This window comes from Elaeis guineensis, chromosome 1 (genome assembly GCF_000442705.2).
Source record: "Elaeis guineensis isolate ETL-2024a chromosome 1, EG11, whole genome shotgun sequence".
Lineage (NCBI taxonomy): Eukaryota > Viridiplantae > Streptophyta > Magnoliopsida > Arecales > Arecaceae > Elaeis > Elaeis guineensis.
The window spans coordinates 34908023-34923608 of NC_025993.2; the positions used below are offsets into that span (position 1 = coordinate 34908023).

Consider the following 15586-nt stretch of genomic DNA (forward strand, 5'->3'; position numbering starts at 1 on the left):
AGGTGTAGAAATTAGATGCAAGAATGCAAGTAGATAAGAAAATTTAGAAAGAGGATAAGTAAGCACAACACAAACAAACAAGATTTATAGTAGTTCGGTACCAACCTTACACCTACATCCACTTTTCAAGCTCCTACTTGGGAATTCAAATTCACTAAATCGTATTCAACAAGAATACAACGTCAGTATCTCTGACTCTAGCTATCCCAAGCTAGAACACTTATTTTTAGGGTACAAGCCAATCCAATACAATTCGATTCAAAGTTCGGACCAATCTTTCTAAGTTTTGGAATCTTTTCTAAACTAAAGATTAAGACAAAATAGAGTATGTGAGTTAATCACATGAAAATACAAATTTAGCTCCTTTAATGAGCAAATAAAACTTTAAATGCACTTTACACAATAAGAAAGAAGCTTTTCTGATTTCTCTCAATGTGGTTGAAGACTTGAATAAGCTCTAGAGGGGTTGGTGAACTTGAATTGAAGGTTTTTTTTTCTTGAAGAGGTCTTTTTGCTTAGAACTGAAATGAATGCTTGAATCTCTTCAATCTTGCTTTTTTTTTCCTTCTTTAAGTGCCTTTATAGCTTCAATAGATGGTAGAGAGAAATCTGAACTGAAATAGAGCCGTTGGGGATCATTAAAAGAGCATTAAATGCTGTCAAAAAGAGCTAAAAACTAGCCGTTACAGAAGTTTCTGTCACAGGAGGTCGACTCCATGAGTCGACCTCTGCACAGGGGTCGACTCATGGGGTCGACCTCTATGGTACAGCACAGAAAATTACTGTTCTGTATCTTTGGTCTGCACAGCAACAGAGGTCGACTCATGGGGTCGACTCCTTTGGGTGTGCCAGCCAAAAATAGCATGCCGTTCAGCCCCTTTTGATAGGAGTTGACTCATAGGATCGACCTAATTCTTTAAACTCAAATTTTTCTCAACATATCCACCCAAAAAGTATAAAATTACCTCCAATAGATCACAAATCTTCTATTCTTGCTCTTGAGACTTTCGAATCAGAACTTGATAAAATTACGATTTTGCCCCTGAAATACAATAAATCTTTTTCCAAGTCAAAATTATTAGTAACCCCCTCAAATATGTTGTAATCATCAAAATCAATTCATGGAGTAACAAGGTTAAAAATTCTTCACCCATTACATAATATAAATACTTAGCAATAAATTTTCAATTATATTGATATTAAATAATTAGTATTATTTATTTTTAAAATTTTAAGTTTTGAAAGGGATTGTTAGAGAGTTGGAGGGAAAACTCAAAATTTTTCTTCCTTTCAAAGATCCCTAAAAGTTTTGTCTCGAGTTTAGTCCCACATTGAAAAGAGACAAAATTATCAATACATTATAAGCCATTTATAACCCTATCTTCTTATATGGGGATGTGCATTTTATACTTCACACATGCACGTCGGCTCGATCCAGCTCGACTCACACACACGAGATGATATATATTTCATTATTTTATTTTTTATTATATTTTATTTTATCTTTTATTTTATCATAGTTTATATTTTTTAACTATTTCTTTGTTGACCGATCACTTTCCTTTGTGGTCAAATAACGATTTATTCCAGGTGGTCATATTTGCTTTGACTGGTCACTTTCCTTCAAGATTCGTCGATCAAATGGTTGTCCAGAGGCATTTGCTCATGGTCTATAAAAGATCATTAGTCCTAGCCTATGGGGTATCTGAAAATTAGCAATTTTTTTCTCCTTTTTTTCCAAGAGTCTAGTGTCTTGAGACCTCTCTTTCTCTTTTTATCATTCTCTCTATTTCTCATTTTTGTTGTTGAGTATTAGAGGACAGTCAGCGCTCTCTATAATCATGCTCCAAGGGTGCGTGTTCTGATTGTATCTTGGGGCAGAATTCCTGGTGACCCCAGCATGAGAGTCGAGAATGTGTCTTAGGACAATGCATAGCATGCTTCCGGATCTTTTTTTTTTTTTTTGTTTCTACTTTTTAAAATCTAAGGGCCAATCCAACCAGACCCTCAGTAAATCAAATTCCTTCTTCTCATCCTAATCACATAGTTTAGATAAATCTAAAGTTTATCAAACTTATTACTTAAAATAGTTCTTGGTTTGATAAAACTCTCTCTTCAGAAAGATTTTTAATAACAGTTACTACTAGGAAGTTGATTCCTAGAAAATATTTTTTTTTCATGAACCAAATGAGTCCTATGTATCCTAGGTGGACCATGATAAAGGGTCCTAAACTAGTGTTGTAGTGATTGTGTGACCGATCTTTCCCACCTCTATCTTTTGTCTAGTTTGAATTTGAAGCCTGCTTAAATTTATTTTGATCTTTTAAGATTGGTTTATCTCGCATATAGATTTTAGAATAATTAAATTTGAGTTAACTTGTATAGATTTTAATGGTTTTAAATTGCTGTAGCTGATTTGTCCATCTAAATCTAGTAATCTTTGGACAAACTGAGATAAGTGATATTGACATGAACCTTACTGATCTTCAAATTACTGGTCAATGTCAATGAAAAATGAAAAAAAAATATAAATTATATTATTATTGGCTCTATATTATCTTGAAAATTTATGATCAACAAATGATTGTGGAATGATTCGTATTTTTATCACATTGTCTCATGGATATGTGTGTATGAATAATTGCTAAATTGTAAAAAAGTGTATTTTGCTGCATAGGCTTATATCTAGGGTCCAATGAATTATGAATTCTTATGAAAGTTGTTGATTTTCTATAAATTATTTTATGATTAAAGATTATTTATGAATTACAAACTCTCTAAAGCGATTTAATATCTTATTTATATATAATTTAAGAAAATATGTTTTAAGAAAGTATGCCTTAAAGAAATATAATTTAAGAAATAAGATCATGGGCTCACAGATGGCTATGTGCGGCCCTCACCAGCAGGTATAATAGTGGGCATACGGCCCTTGCCAATGGATATAATAGTCGGCATATGGCTCCATCAGTAGATATAATAGTTGGCATACAACCCCGTCAATACATATAATAGTTGGCATATGACCTGGACAGTGAATATAATAGTTGGTAGACTAAGATATCCGGTTGATTACGGCCCTATCACAGATCTGAGATGATCTTAGCATTTACTCTAAAAATAATATTTTATAAAATTTGCATGATTTATTTAAATTTTTTATGTATAAAGTTAGATTTTTTTTTTAAATTGGGTGATAGAGGTTTCATATTGATTATCCAAGCCATTAGATGTTATCTACTATCTTTAAATGGTTTACACACTAAAAATTATGTAATTTAAAGATACCTAGCATATACATTGGATCGTCAAAAACATATATGTATGCATTTATGCATGCTGCATACATGTATGCATGCATTTATGTGTGCATGTATGTGTGTATCTACAATGCATCATGTATGCATTTATACATGCATACTAGTATAGTCCATCAAAAATGATATACATGAACAGCATAATTTTACGCTCTACCTTTTAATGCTTCTATCTATTTGGGTTGATACAGGTTCAGCCCAAGGTACCTAGTAATCCATATCCCATCAATATTCAAGACAGGTCACACTTTCAATCCAAGCCTAATCCAAATAATTTTGGTTTGAATTGGACTGGATTATTCTGAGTCTGGTCACAAATGGTCAACCTAATCCACTTACAGCACATGCCCTAGTTATAGGGAGAAGCCATTCTCATTTATTAATTTTTTCACGTCCCCTGAGAACTCTGATTCCCTTCCCTTTTGTCTACGAGAGTCGGAGGCCATTAAAAAAAGTGATATATTTAATGTTCATTGTCCATTTTTCTTTTGATTTTTTTTTTATTTTTCCTCAAACAAGGATTGCAAGGGAGGGAATAAATATTAAATGCATCCGATACTCCAATTGCTGCCCTCAGAGAGTGGGAACCACATTGAAAGCTCCATTGGTGCTCTCATTTTCTTAACTGCATGCATTTCCATGAGTGATGCACAACGAATACTACTCTTTTTTGATGCAAAGTCACGGTTCATAAGGCTCTGTTGTTGTAGAGTATGCTAGCTCTATGATCTCTCATATGACATTATTTAGGGTTTTAAGTCTCTAAATCTTTTTCTGACTGGCTGAAAACTGCACATGCTGTGCCAGATGCCTTTAATTTGAGAACATTTACCTTTCCTGCTAGGCAGTTATGGTGAGCTACTTGACATTCTTTGATGAATCACAAATTATGTACATTGCTCTACAAATTCTTTAAGTTCTATTTTTAACAGTCTAATAAAGGGGAAGAAAAGAATCAGAATTTACTTTGATGATAAGATGTGTTCTTTTGTGGTTCATGTATAACTCTAGCTCTCTTATGAAGCTCAGCTAAACAAATCAGTTAACAAAGACCTGGGAAGGAATTTCTACCAAAAAACAAAGACCTGGGAAGGAAAATTAAGAACACCCACTGGCCAGCTTCTTTCTCTTGCTTCCTCTATGTTCTATGGGATCGCAAATCATTGGGCTATTGGCAGCTTTCATCGGGTACTATTGGTGGACCGGTCCTAAATGCATGCCTTCTGCAGCGCTGGAAGATGCCATCATATAAAAGGTCGAACTGTACTCCTGCTCTTTCTCGATTCACGATAAAAAGAATGTGATCGGCTTCTATTATCTTGTAATACCTATGAGAATTCATAAACGCCATTCAGTTAAATATGACCATTGCGTAGCATAATTAATCTCACGAGAAATGCTGGAAAAAATGAAGTTTATGATGATAATGAAATCATTGCTGCTGATTTATGATTAGTAATCTAGCTGATGCAGTAACTGGAGAAAATTAGCTATACAGCCAGAATAAGCAAAATGTGCAGGCATCTACAACTGAGTTTGAACCAGTTAAAAGGCAAAAGTTCCAAAACATTATCAGTCTGAGCCAAGAGAAACAATATATTCTGTTTTAATTATTCAACCTGTAAGAATTCTGATAAACCTAAATAAAAGCACCAAGCTGTTTTTTCTCACCATGAACATTAAGAGACTTTTCTCCTTTCATTCTAATCCATATAAATTAACAGAGCACAAACCTCATGCGTCATAACTTGTTCTGCTGTTGGTTTTCTGAAGATTACTTCTGCAGAACAAAATTTTTATAAGAACAGATTATCAGAGTGATGTATCTAAAGCTTCTTTTGTTCAACTTGTTTGGTGGAAAAAGGGTTTTAATGGGGTTTGGGCTAAAAGAATAAGGGAGCACGGGAGGAAGATGAGGTGGCAGATGGAGGAGTAATACAGAGGTAGGAGAAAGAAACAGGAGGGGGTGATGGATGGAGTGGGAGGAGGTGGTGAGGTGGGAGTAGGCTATTTCTTGAGATGGAAGTATGTAATTGGTTAGAGGACTTAGATTTCAAGAAGGTCAGATATAAGTGTACAAAATATGAGTTCCTATGTACCTGATATCTGATTTTATTATATATGTGGCATTACGGGATAATTGTCTTACCTAATATCTGTCAGGCATCTCACCATACATATGGATAAGCAAATCTATTATAGTCAGGATTTACAAAATCTTGGGTACTCAGAACCTACTATGAAAAGTATGAAATCACCAGACAAGTGCGTAAACTGGACCATGAAATTTTCTTCCTTTTTAGGAGAACTGGACAATGAAAAGTTACACTGCTTGTCTCTTTTAAAAAAAAAAAGGTTACTTTGTTTTTCTATTAGGCCATTGCAATTCAGAGCTCTTCGACACAATATAACATGACATACACTAATACTAAATGATAAATGTAGTGAAGAGGTAGTTGCTAAACAGACATATGAGAATACATGATATGAAAACCTTATTTCCGGTTTGATTAATTTTATTTTACTAGATTCATGAAGCCTTTTAAAATGTGTTTTATGAGAGGCAACCAAAGAGAATTTCATAAAGGTTAACATCAGGTATTGTAAGACCTATTTTCTCATTGTGAGACCAGCTGATGATGTTATGGTCAATGTTCTTTTGCTTGAACAGTAATGAGCAATATTGGTTCTGATAAAATCACTATGTAATTGCCAAAAAAGCTTTGACTGTGAAATTGGAATAACAATGGAACTTGTTAAGCAGCATGTTACATGATCTATGAGTTGGCACAAATTCTAAATTCTGAATACATAATTGGTGAATCTAGGATCCATGATATGGTCAGCTTACTAAACTTTGAGAAGATGAAGAACAAGGGCATGCAATAGTTAAAAACATACAAAGCTTTTATATTACAGGAATTCACATATTAGACACAATTAAGAAGGGAAAAAGGCCAATGTTCAAACAATACTTGCAAAAGCTGAAGGTGTAGTGAGATTTGAAAAGTTTTTCATCATTGGAAAAAAGAAAAAAATAGGAACCTAGTATTCAAAATTTCAAATACTACAACTAGTTGTGCAAAATAAGACCTTTGTACAGTTTTGGTACGTCAAGGTGTGTTCACATCATACTGCTGTAGTGTTTATCATCAGTGTGGTGAAAGCAATGAGAATTTGATACAAACCAGACTCCTGGTTGCAAAGGCTGGCATTCTGAGTCATCCTCGACAAAATGGCTCGGGTGTTCGATAGGTAGGCGAGGGTGGGTCATGGATATTGTGTTGATAGCTCCATCATTATCTTCCCAGTCTTCATCCCTTTGGTAATCGTACAAAATAGTGCATCATACATCATCATTCAACAGAGAAGATTTGCAGGAGAGCTTCATATAACAAGGTTTCAGTTCAGCTTTACACCCACCTGTATCCTTTATAAGGTGGAGGCACATTGGAAGGGTGATGCCATTGGCTCATTTGCAAGACTCTAATGAACAGCATTGGGTGGATACCGAGCACGCTAGAAGGTAATGTAAGGCCCATGAATTTTCTTGTTCTTTTAGTTGCATAGCTGAAGTAGAATGTATTGGGGAATGTGTGGAGACTAGAGTTTAGCTTGATGGAACCTTGTATTGTGAGGTCAGGTAGGATCCAATCCCCAGAAGCAAAAGGTCCAGCATTCCCAAAAAGTAAATCAATAAGACCAGTAATACCAGTCTTCCTCCATCCCATCTCAAAGTGATCAAATCCAAAATTGTAGTAGTTCTTAAGCCATGAAATGTTGAACCAGTCATAGAATATGACTCCTAATCGGCAAATCTGCAGCAGGGATATGGATTTCATAGACCTTCCATCTTCTGGTCTGTGACATAAATTATGAAAATTTTCTCAAAATACTCAAAATTCGAATTGGCAAGAAATCTGAATTGTCTTGAGAAAATTCAGAAAAACATATATGCTGAAAGAATAATTTCTCAAATAGCTTCACTTACTGCATTCCATCATAGTAGGTCCTAGTGGTTCCATTTAATGCACCAGATAAGGAAGTGATGCTCAATACCCAGTCCTCGGAAGTATTCTCATAACCACTGAAGGCCTGATAAATGCTTATCATTAGTTAAAAGAATGACACCTATAGAGATGTTGGAATTCAAATGAGAAGAATTCAAAACCAATGTTGGAATACCTTGTCAGCAAGCATCTGCTGCAGCACGCGGACGACTTGCACGCCTGCTGAGTGACCAACAAAATGAATTGGATGGTGTTCATCCCAATCAGGGTAGTGTCCTGCATCCAGTCAAACAGGATGTAACACCAGTCTAAACTTTCTCTACATTCCCAATGGTAGAGCGTGAGAGCGATCGGGTGCCACTGTCCTCCCAAAAAATTTTAAAATACTTATTATCTATATATTTATATATATAATAACCCTTTCAATATTTTAGTCTTACACACATTACGAGTCCACCGATTTAAGAAAAAAATCATATAATTAATTTATATATTAATTTTTTTATTAAAAATAATAAATTTTTTAAAGAAAAAAAAAATTTATTTATTCTTTAATCTTTTATTTATTCTTCAACCTTTAATATGAAAAAGATTATTGAGATTTTTATACAATCAAAATTATTTTGCAAATGATATAAGGTAATATTTTTTACTTAGCTTTGTTTATACATAAAATTAAATATTTATTGATATTTTTATAATAATTTTGAATATATATTATTTTTATTTTATTATTTATTATAAATATTTTATTTAAAAAATTATTAATAAATTATTATTTTGTCCTCCTAACATTTGATGTTAGGCTCCACCACTGTCCATTCCCCTGATCTTTGCTATGGTTTTCCTTGGAACCTCCGAAATGTGTACTAATTTTAACATAAGACAGATTGTTTACCTTGCCCATAGTTCTTCCCAAATTGTGAATGCCCGTATATCATGCTGTGCTCCTCTCCATAGTCCACCTGCCCTCCCTTCAAATAGTAGAACAATTCTCGCGCTCTGAAGCCATAAAAATCATCACAACACTCAAATTTCATATACCATTTGCAACAAAGCAGAGACAATTTGCAGCCAAATATAGAAACCAGACATCAGTAGGCTTGAGAAATATATATATATAAATTCCCATTTTCCCTGGAAAATCCTACCTATCATGCATACTGGTCAAGGATCCTAAATCAGGCACCAGAACACGCTCATCCTTCTTCTCAGCCCCGGCAAAATAAGACAACCCTCCAAGTCTCTGCAACCCAGACATCAAACAGAATTAATCAAAAGTCGTGCCATTTACGAGATTGAAGAAATCCAAATCCACAAGCGCGCGCGCGCACACACCCCTTTGCCAAAACCAAAAATCCCATGCACCAACACGATAGGAGGCGGCGATCCTTTCAAAACCACCACCTTTCCCTTGCTCTCCTCCTCCTCCTTCGCAACCAAATTAAATGTGTTGGGCTTGAAGCAATCCGTCACAGCGTGCGAGAGGTCCGACGCCACCGCGGTGCTAAATATATAGAATCCGAACAGCAGATGCACCGCCGCGCTTACGAATAGCTCTGATAAGCCGAGGATTCCCACCGACAGCCTGCCCATCACCTTTAACAAAATTCTACAGATAGCCTTAGCCGCCCACCACCTTCTCCTCCTCCTCCTCCTCCTCCTCCTCTCAATGGGAATACAAGCTTATAAATGAGAAGAAGAGAGATGGTGAGAGAGATAGAGAGGAGGAGAAGGGAAATGAAAGAAGGCTTGTGAACCTTCTTCTTGTATTTTCTCTACCTTTGATCACATGAAAGGGCGTTTTCTTTCAAGGAAGGAGAGGAAGGGGGACAGGAAGAGGTCTTTTCCTTCTATTTATATTACAACTTCAAACGAGAATGTCCAGCGCATGCTGCACGCCCCACGTTTCTGGGTGGCTTCTCGTGTCTCCTGCTGACGCCTTGGCTCCTTTATTTTGAAAAACGGTGTGGGGTGGGTTGACATGTGTCCTCCGTGCCCACCACTCCCTTTCATTGTGTTGTAGGGGAAAAAGTTTGTTGGGGCCCAAAGATTTAAATTTTACTGAGGGGTCTAGTTTTTTCTTTTTTTGTCGATGCTCTTATCCATCCAGCTCATCAATCCAGCTCAGCAACGAAGGATAAAACCTAAAATTGGGACCTCCCTACAATTGGAGTTTGTGAAATTATTGATTGGGTAGATCCACCGTGGACAAGTTCAACTACGAACAAATAAGTACAAAGATGAAAAAAAAGCAAATAAATGTTGGTTCATGGTGGAATTGGTCCATCAACTCAGTAATTTATTTAGTTTTTTCATTTTTTTTTAAAAAAAACTATACATTGGTTGAGCTTTGTGAGAGTAATTTTATGTTTTTAATATTTCTAGATTGTATTGGACAATGAATCATAAAACATGAAAGTATAATTTTCTGCAATGGATAATGGATAAAACAACCTTTTCTTAATTTGACCAAAATTTATCCTTAAATAGAAACTATTTTATCACAATTGAAAAATAAAAAGATAAGTTGGAGAGTCATTCTATGCCGAGTATTGCTATTCCCGGTAAAAATGGATTAGATAATATCCATTCAAATTTATTTTTATATCTAAATCTCTCCAAATATGGATAAAAATTTTAGTATATAACATATCTATATGCATAAAAAAAATAGATATAAATATAGATAGACAACCATTAGATTCCAATATGAATATTTTAATTATTTTATAATTCTATTTAATTTTATATAATACTTATAAATTTTTTTTAAAAAATAAATGATAATATGCTATTAACTTAATTTACCTTCTATTTAGTAATTCTTTTAATTCTATGATCATAAAGTTAAATTATCCGACTTATATATGTATTTATATCTATACTTCTAATATTTAATTTATATTCATATTTATTTAAAATAACTATATATATGAATTTTTGCAACAGGCTAACATGCGTATCTATATTTATATTCATCAAATAAATAAAATATGAATATGAATCTATTGGTATCAAATCCAAATTAAGCCCCATCATCAATAATAATCACTGCATCGGAGATATGCTGATAGAATTGGCAGTCTTAGTATAGTTCTGTGTGTTCTTAGCTTTTTACATTTTCATATGAACTAAAGATGATAACCGGTGATCTATAGCTTTTTTCCTTTTGTGTGTCAAAAAATTTTGAAAAATCTACTGGACACGAATTTTGGCTTTATATTTATTACTACTATAACTTTAGAGGTCAAAATTTGAGCGTTTCTAATTAATTATTAGGTGATGAGCTTTCATCGTTATATCATGTGTTTGATTAGTCCAACTAAAGCCACAATGCTGTCCCCAGTACCAGCCTACCGGTGAGGATTGGATTGTTTTGGTTATTTGAATTCCATGGCAAAGGGTGACACCAGTTAACAATTTATCTTGTTATTCTTTTAATAAATGTTGGTAGTCAGAAGCTTTCCAGAAGAGACGAGGCGAAGTCACATCAGTGCCCGTAAGCTAAATCGTATCTTCTTTGTAGTTTAATCACGGAGATCACATGCAAGAGGATACCGTTGTTTAGAGTCCGACATTATATACCCAAAAAAAAAAAACAAAAAGGAGACCGACATTAAATATTCCGATCTCTGCGTCCCAGTCCAAGGGCCATTTGTCTTCTCTCATTTCATCCAAATCCAAAAAGCAACCAAAGGAACAGAAGGAAATCCAAGTGGAACGCCATGAAGCGCAGTTGTGCTTGCGTTTTCGGAGCTATATCATGCGGGTGTTTTAAGGCATTTCTAGGTTTCATTAACAGGAAGGTCTCGAATATCTGGTTGGCACAATTATTTTCTGGTGAAATTTCTTCTTTTTAAAAAAAGAAGAAGTTGGTGGAGGTTTCATGAAGAAAAAAAAGGTTTGTACCATGCTACCATGAGTCATAAACACTTCTTTTGGATAATTTTGGATCCCCTCTGAAGAGCAAGCCAAAAGCTGCTAGCCACCATGCTTATAAACTAGTATGGCAATTTTGCGAATTTTTTTAGCTCACATGTCTGCATGTGAGAATGGATGAAGGATTCATTCATCATCATCTTCTTTTTCTTTTGATATGACAGTGCATTCATATTATTCTGGTACAAATATAATAGAAAATATTAAAAAATAAAATATTACGAAAACTACTTGACATAGTAGACATATCAGTCCAAATCATATTTTCTGAGTGCTCTGCCACAAAAGAGACAACTCTGTCTGCGACAGTATTGGCTTTCTTATAGACATGTCTGGCACATATATATGGCAGCGGTTCTTCTTAACAGCATCGCAATGTCCCTTAGAAGTGGGTAAGCAATATCCTTTGTATCCTGCATTTGAATCCATCTTACCACAATGGTTTAATCACCCTCAATGGTAAGTCGTTCCACCATGAGCACCAACCTCGCATAGGCAATGCTAGCCCACGCTGCCTGTAACTCTACCTCTGAGATTATAGTATCCACCAGACAACTCTGGCCTACCACCAACAGTCTCGAGTCTGGCCCACGAATTACGAATCCAGCACATCCTCTCAAGCCAGACACACTGCCATCAAAATTGATCTTAAGAAAAGTCGAGGATGGGGGCTCTCAAGAGATGAATAGCCGATGGATCGCTCGACGAGCCCAGTGAGAGTCCCAGCAGTCTGCCATCCTCAAAATCGAATCAAATCGCGACGACCGAGCAACCGTCATTGCCTGGGCCATAGCTCTCTCCACCACTATAGTCGCTAAAGATCATCTTAACTCAAACACCACACAGTTCCTAGATAACTAAATGTGATATGCAAAATAGGCCACACGAATCCCATTAAGTGTAGTCGAGTCTGAAGTCGAGCTCTGCCGGAGAAACTCCACAAAGGATTGGGACAGGGTTGCAGTCAAAACAGTAGTTGCAAGTTGACCAGTCCGCCGTCAAATCTGGATAGCTTGCAAACACTGGAATAAATAGGTCATTTAGTTTCCTCGTTACATAAATTTCTACCTATCCTAGTCCAGTAAAAAATAGTTTTCAATTTTTCTCCAAATTAGAAATATTGTTTCCAAATGTTCGAAAGTTTCATCATTATAAAGGATATAATTAATTGAATCTTCCACAACTAAATATGTTCTGAATCTACAAGAGTAAAGTTTGGTGTGTTTCTCTTGACATGGACATGGTTAGATACTTGGAAATGCTATTATGAGACCGGGGTCATGTTGTAAGATTTTATTGCTTTGGTTCAACCATGAACCGGAGAGGATAGCAATTCATTAATTAATCAATGTCCTGGTTTACTTCTCCTTTTAAAAACTAAATGATTTGATTTTGTTAATTAATCCCCACATATACCTTCGAAACCATATTGACTTTGTTGATAATTTATGGGCTATGCAAATTGTGCTATAGCTTAGTGGTTGCATTCTTCCTCATATTTGTAGGCGTCCTATGAGATGGAGTCCAGGTTTTACCTTAAACATACTTGTACCCTTTGAGGATCTAGGTCTAAGATTTCTTCCATACCTGATCAGTTGAAAGATTGAGCCAAGTCCGGATTGGGGTAATAAAATATATGCTGGGCTTGGATTGGGTAGAGGTCAAGTCCGAATACCCATCAGGTGTGAAATATGTATCTTAATGAGTTAATCAAGCTTAGAAATCCATGCTTTGAGAAGTTTATCAATAAGATATCAAATATATGCTATAAAATTCAAATATGAACATCAAGCACTTGATGGTTAATTATATAAAAAAAGACGGACTAAAAATTGAAAACATAATTGCTTAAGTATAAATACCTAAATAGATTATAACATTTCTAATTTTTATTTACATTGGAGGATTTATAAATAAAACTAATATTATATATTTATGTAAATATGTATATATATGTTTGTCTGTGCAATAAACTAGGTAACTTTTGGAGATTTAAGTTGGTTGGATATGAAACCAACGTATATACATCTTAGTCAAGACTTTCAACTAGTTTCACTTTTTCCATACTCAACCCATTCATTATCAAGTTTGGGTAGAGTTTGAGCCAAGTTTGGATCAGGTCCAAGTTGGGTATTACTTTTGTTAGTTGGAGTGATAGCTCTACAAATTCACGGAGCAGTTGATTTCAAGTCTTAGAGTTTGAGCCAAGTCCTAATTTGTTAGATGTTTACATTTGATTTTCTAAGCGAATAGAAATACTAAAAAAGAGGTGCAATTTGTGCATTCGCAATGAAATTATTAAATGGTGTGTGCTTAAAAAGTTTTTTAGTCAGCCTCATATTATTATTATCATTATTATTTGATGAAAAATGAGGTTAGTGAGACACTTCCCCCATTAATATATTTATATATAAGAAAATAAGGTAGCAATGGCAACATGATAAGAGTTAGGCGAGGGACGTGGGGTTATGAATATAATTAAAAGCACCGTTTCATCACCATGACCTGAAATCACCACTCCGAGTAGAAGGGAGGTCAGTTTCCATTGCAAAGGAAAGTCCAGAGAGGAGGCATGTTATAACCCAGCCCAAAGCCCAAGCCCAATTGAAAAAACCCAAATCCGAAGCTCAAGCTCAATTAAAAAATATATATATAAAAAAAATAGTGGATTGATGGGAGGAAGAAGACTCCCATTGAGAGTCTTCTTCCAACCCCAATGAGTAGATTTAATCTGAGCCAAACTCCTCCTCCGATCCTCTTTAAAGAGAGGCCAACCCTCCCCTTCAAACCCCATGAGCTCCGGTTGCCTTCCGTCACCGGTTGCCTTCCATCCCCTTCTTCTTTTCTTGAGAAATTTTCATCGAGTTCACCAAAATCAATGTCGTTGATCATTGAAAAAAGGATAAAAACTCTCTCTAATCCTTCTCCTCATCTTCCAGAGTCTATAGTTGCTGGGACTTTGGCCGACAATTATCGGATTTTGGCCAAATAAGGGGCTTGGATTGTTTCCTTGATTTTTTCGTGTTGTTTTGGATTTTTTTTTCATCCTTTTTGGTCACCGGCGATCACCGGATTTGGATCATCAATCATCGCCTGAGATTACCCTCCAACCTTGGGAGGTCATCAGTTGGGAGGAGACCTCCTCTACCTTGGGAACAAGGGGATCAAAGGATCCTCTGGTCTATGAAAGAAGAAGAAGAAGAGAAGAGGACCACGCGGGTCCCCTCTCCCGTGAAGAAGAAAGGAAAAAAAAAAGAAGAAGAAAAGAAAAGAAAAGAAAAAAGAAAAAAAGAAAAGAGAAAAAAAATAAAAATAAAAATAAAAAAAATAATAAATAGACTCTCTCTCTCCCTCTTTTCTCCTCTCTCTAGAATTTCTCTTTCTCTCCTTAGTTTCTCTCTCTACTTTCTCTCTCTAGATTATTTCTCTCTCTTAAGATTTTTTTAAACTTTAAGAAGAATGATATTGAACTAAAATTGATCCTAGTGATGGATTTTGATCTGTGATCGTCAGACAGTATACCGGCACCCACTTTGATTAGATCAGATACTTTTAGATTTTATTTCTTATGATTTTATTAAATTATCCACATGAGAAGTTTAGTATGATTTGATCTGATCGATCGGATTTGTTGAATCATATCGTCTGAAGAGTCCAAGATGAATTTTCTCTCTCTAAAATTATTTCTCTCTCTTGATCGATTTCTCTCTCTAAAAAGATTAGTCAATGAAGGAATTTCTTGTAATATTTCTGATTTGATGAAGAATCCTGATCCATGATTGTCGGACAGCGTACTGGCACTCACCTTAATCAAATTCGATATTTCTCAATTTGATTATCCATGATCCTGATTTAACCATGACTTGGATTATATCATTTTGATCACATCAATCGAGATGTTGGACTATGGTATCTAATTAATTTGGATTGTATCTCATGAATTCTCTCTCCTCTGATTTTTTCTCTCCACTTGATTTTATGAAACCAATGAAGAAACCTCAGTCTTATCACTTCAAATCTGATTTGATCTGATAGTCAAACTCTGGATCGTTATGTCCTAATTAAATTTTGACCGGATGAAATTAGATGATCGGACCAATCTAGATGATAGAATACAGATATCCATTAATTCTATCTTTCTTAATTATTCACATGCTTTCTAATTATTGAAATTGACCTGTATAGGATTGTGGATGTTTGATCATGGGATATCGCGATATGATCTATGAACAAAAGATGTTGGAAAAAAATTTATAGAATTATGTGAATTTGTTGGAATGCGTATAAGGTAAGTAATGCTTCACTTTTTCTAGATTT

The 15586-nt window shown here is 35.1% G+C and overlaps 1 protein-coding gene across 1 annotated transcript; it reads right to left on the minus strand.

The window, feature by feature from the left end:
- Window positions 1–4254: 4254 nt before the first annotated feature.
- Window positions 4255–9168, minus strand: LOC105035099 (uncharacterized). The gene is made up of 8 exons (XM_010910512.3): window positions 8666–9168; window positions 8479–8573; window positions 8226–8329; window positions 7503–7603; window positions 7309–7412; window positions 6741–7178; window positions 6506–6637; window positions 4255–4645 (listed from the first exon to the last, which is right to left on the minus strand). The coding sequence occupies exons 1-8, from the start codon at window positions 8921–8923 to the stop codon at window positions 4486–4488; spliced, it is 1392 nt and encodes a 463-aa protein (XP_010908814.1). The 5' UTR covers window positions 8924–9168; the 3' UTR covers window positions 4255–4485.
- Window positions 9169–15586: the final 6418 nt, after the last annotated feature.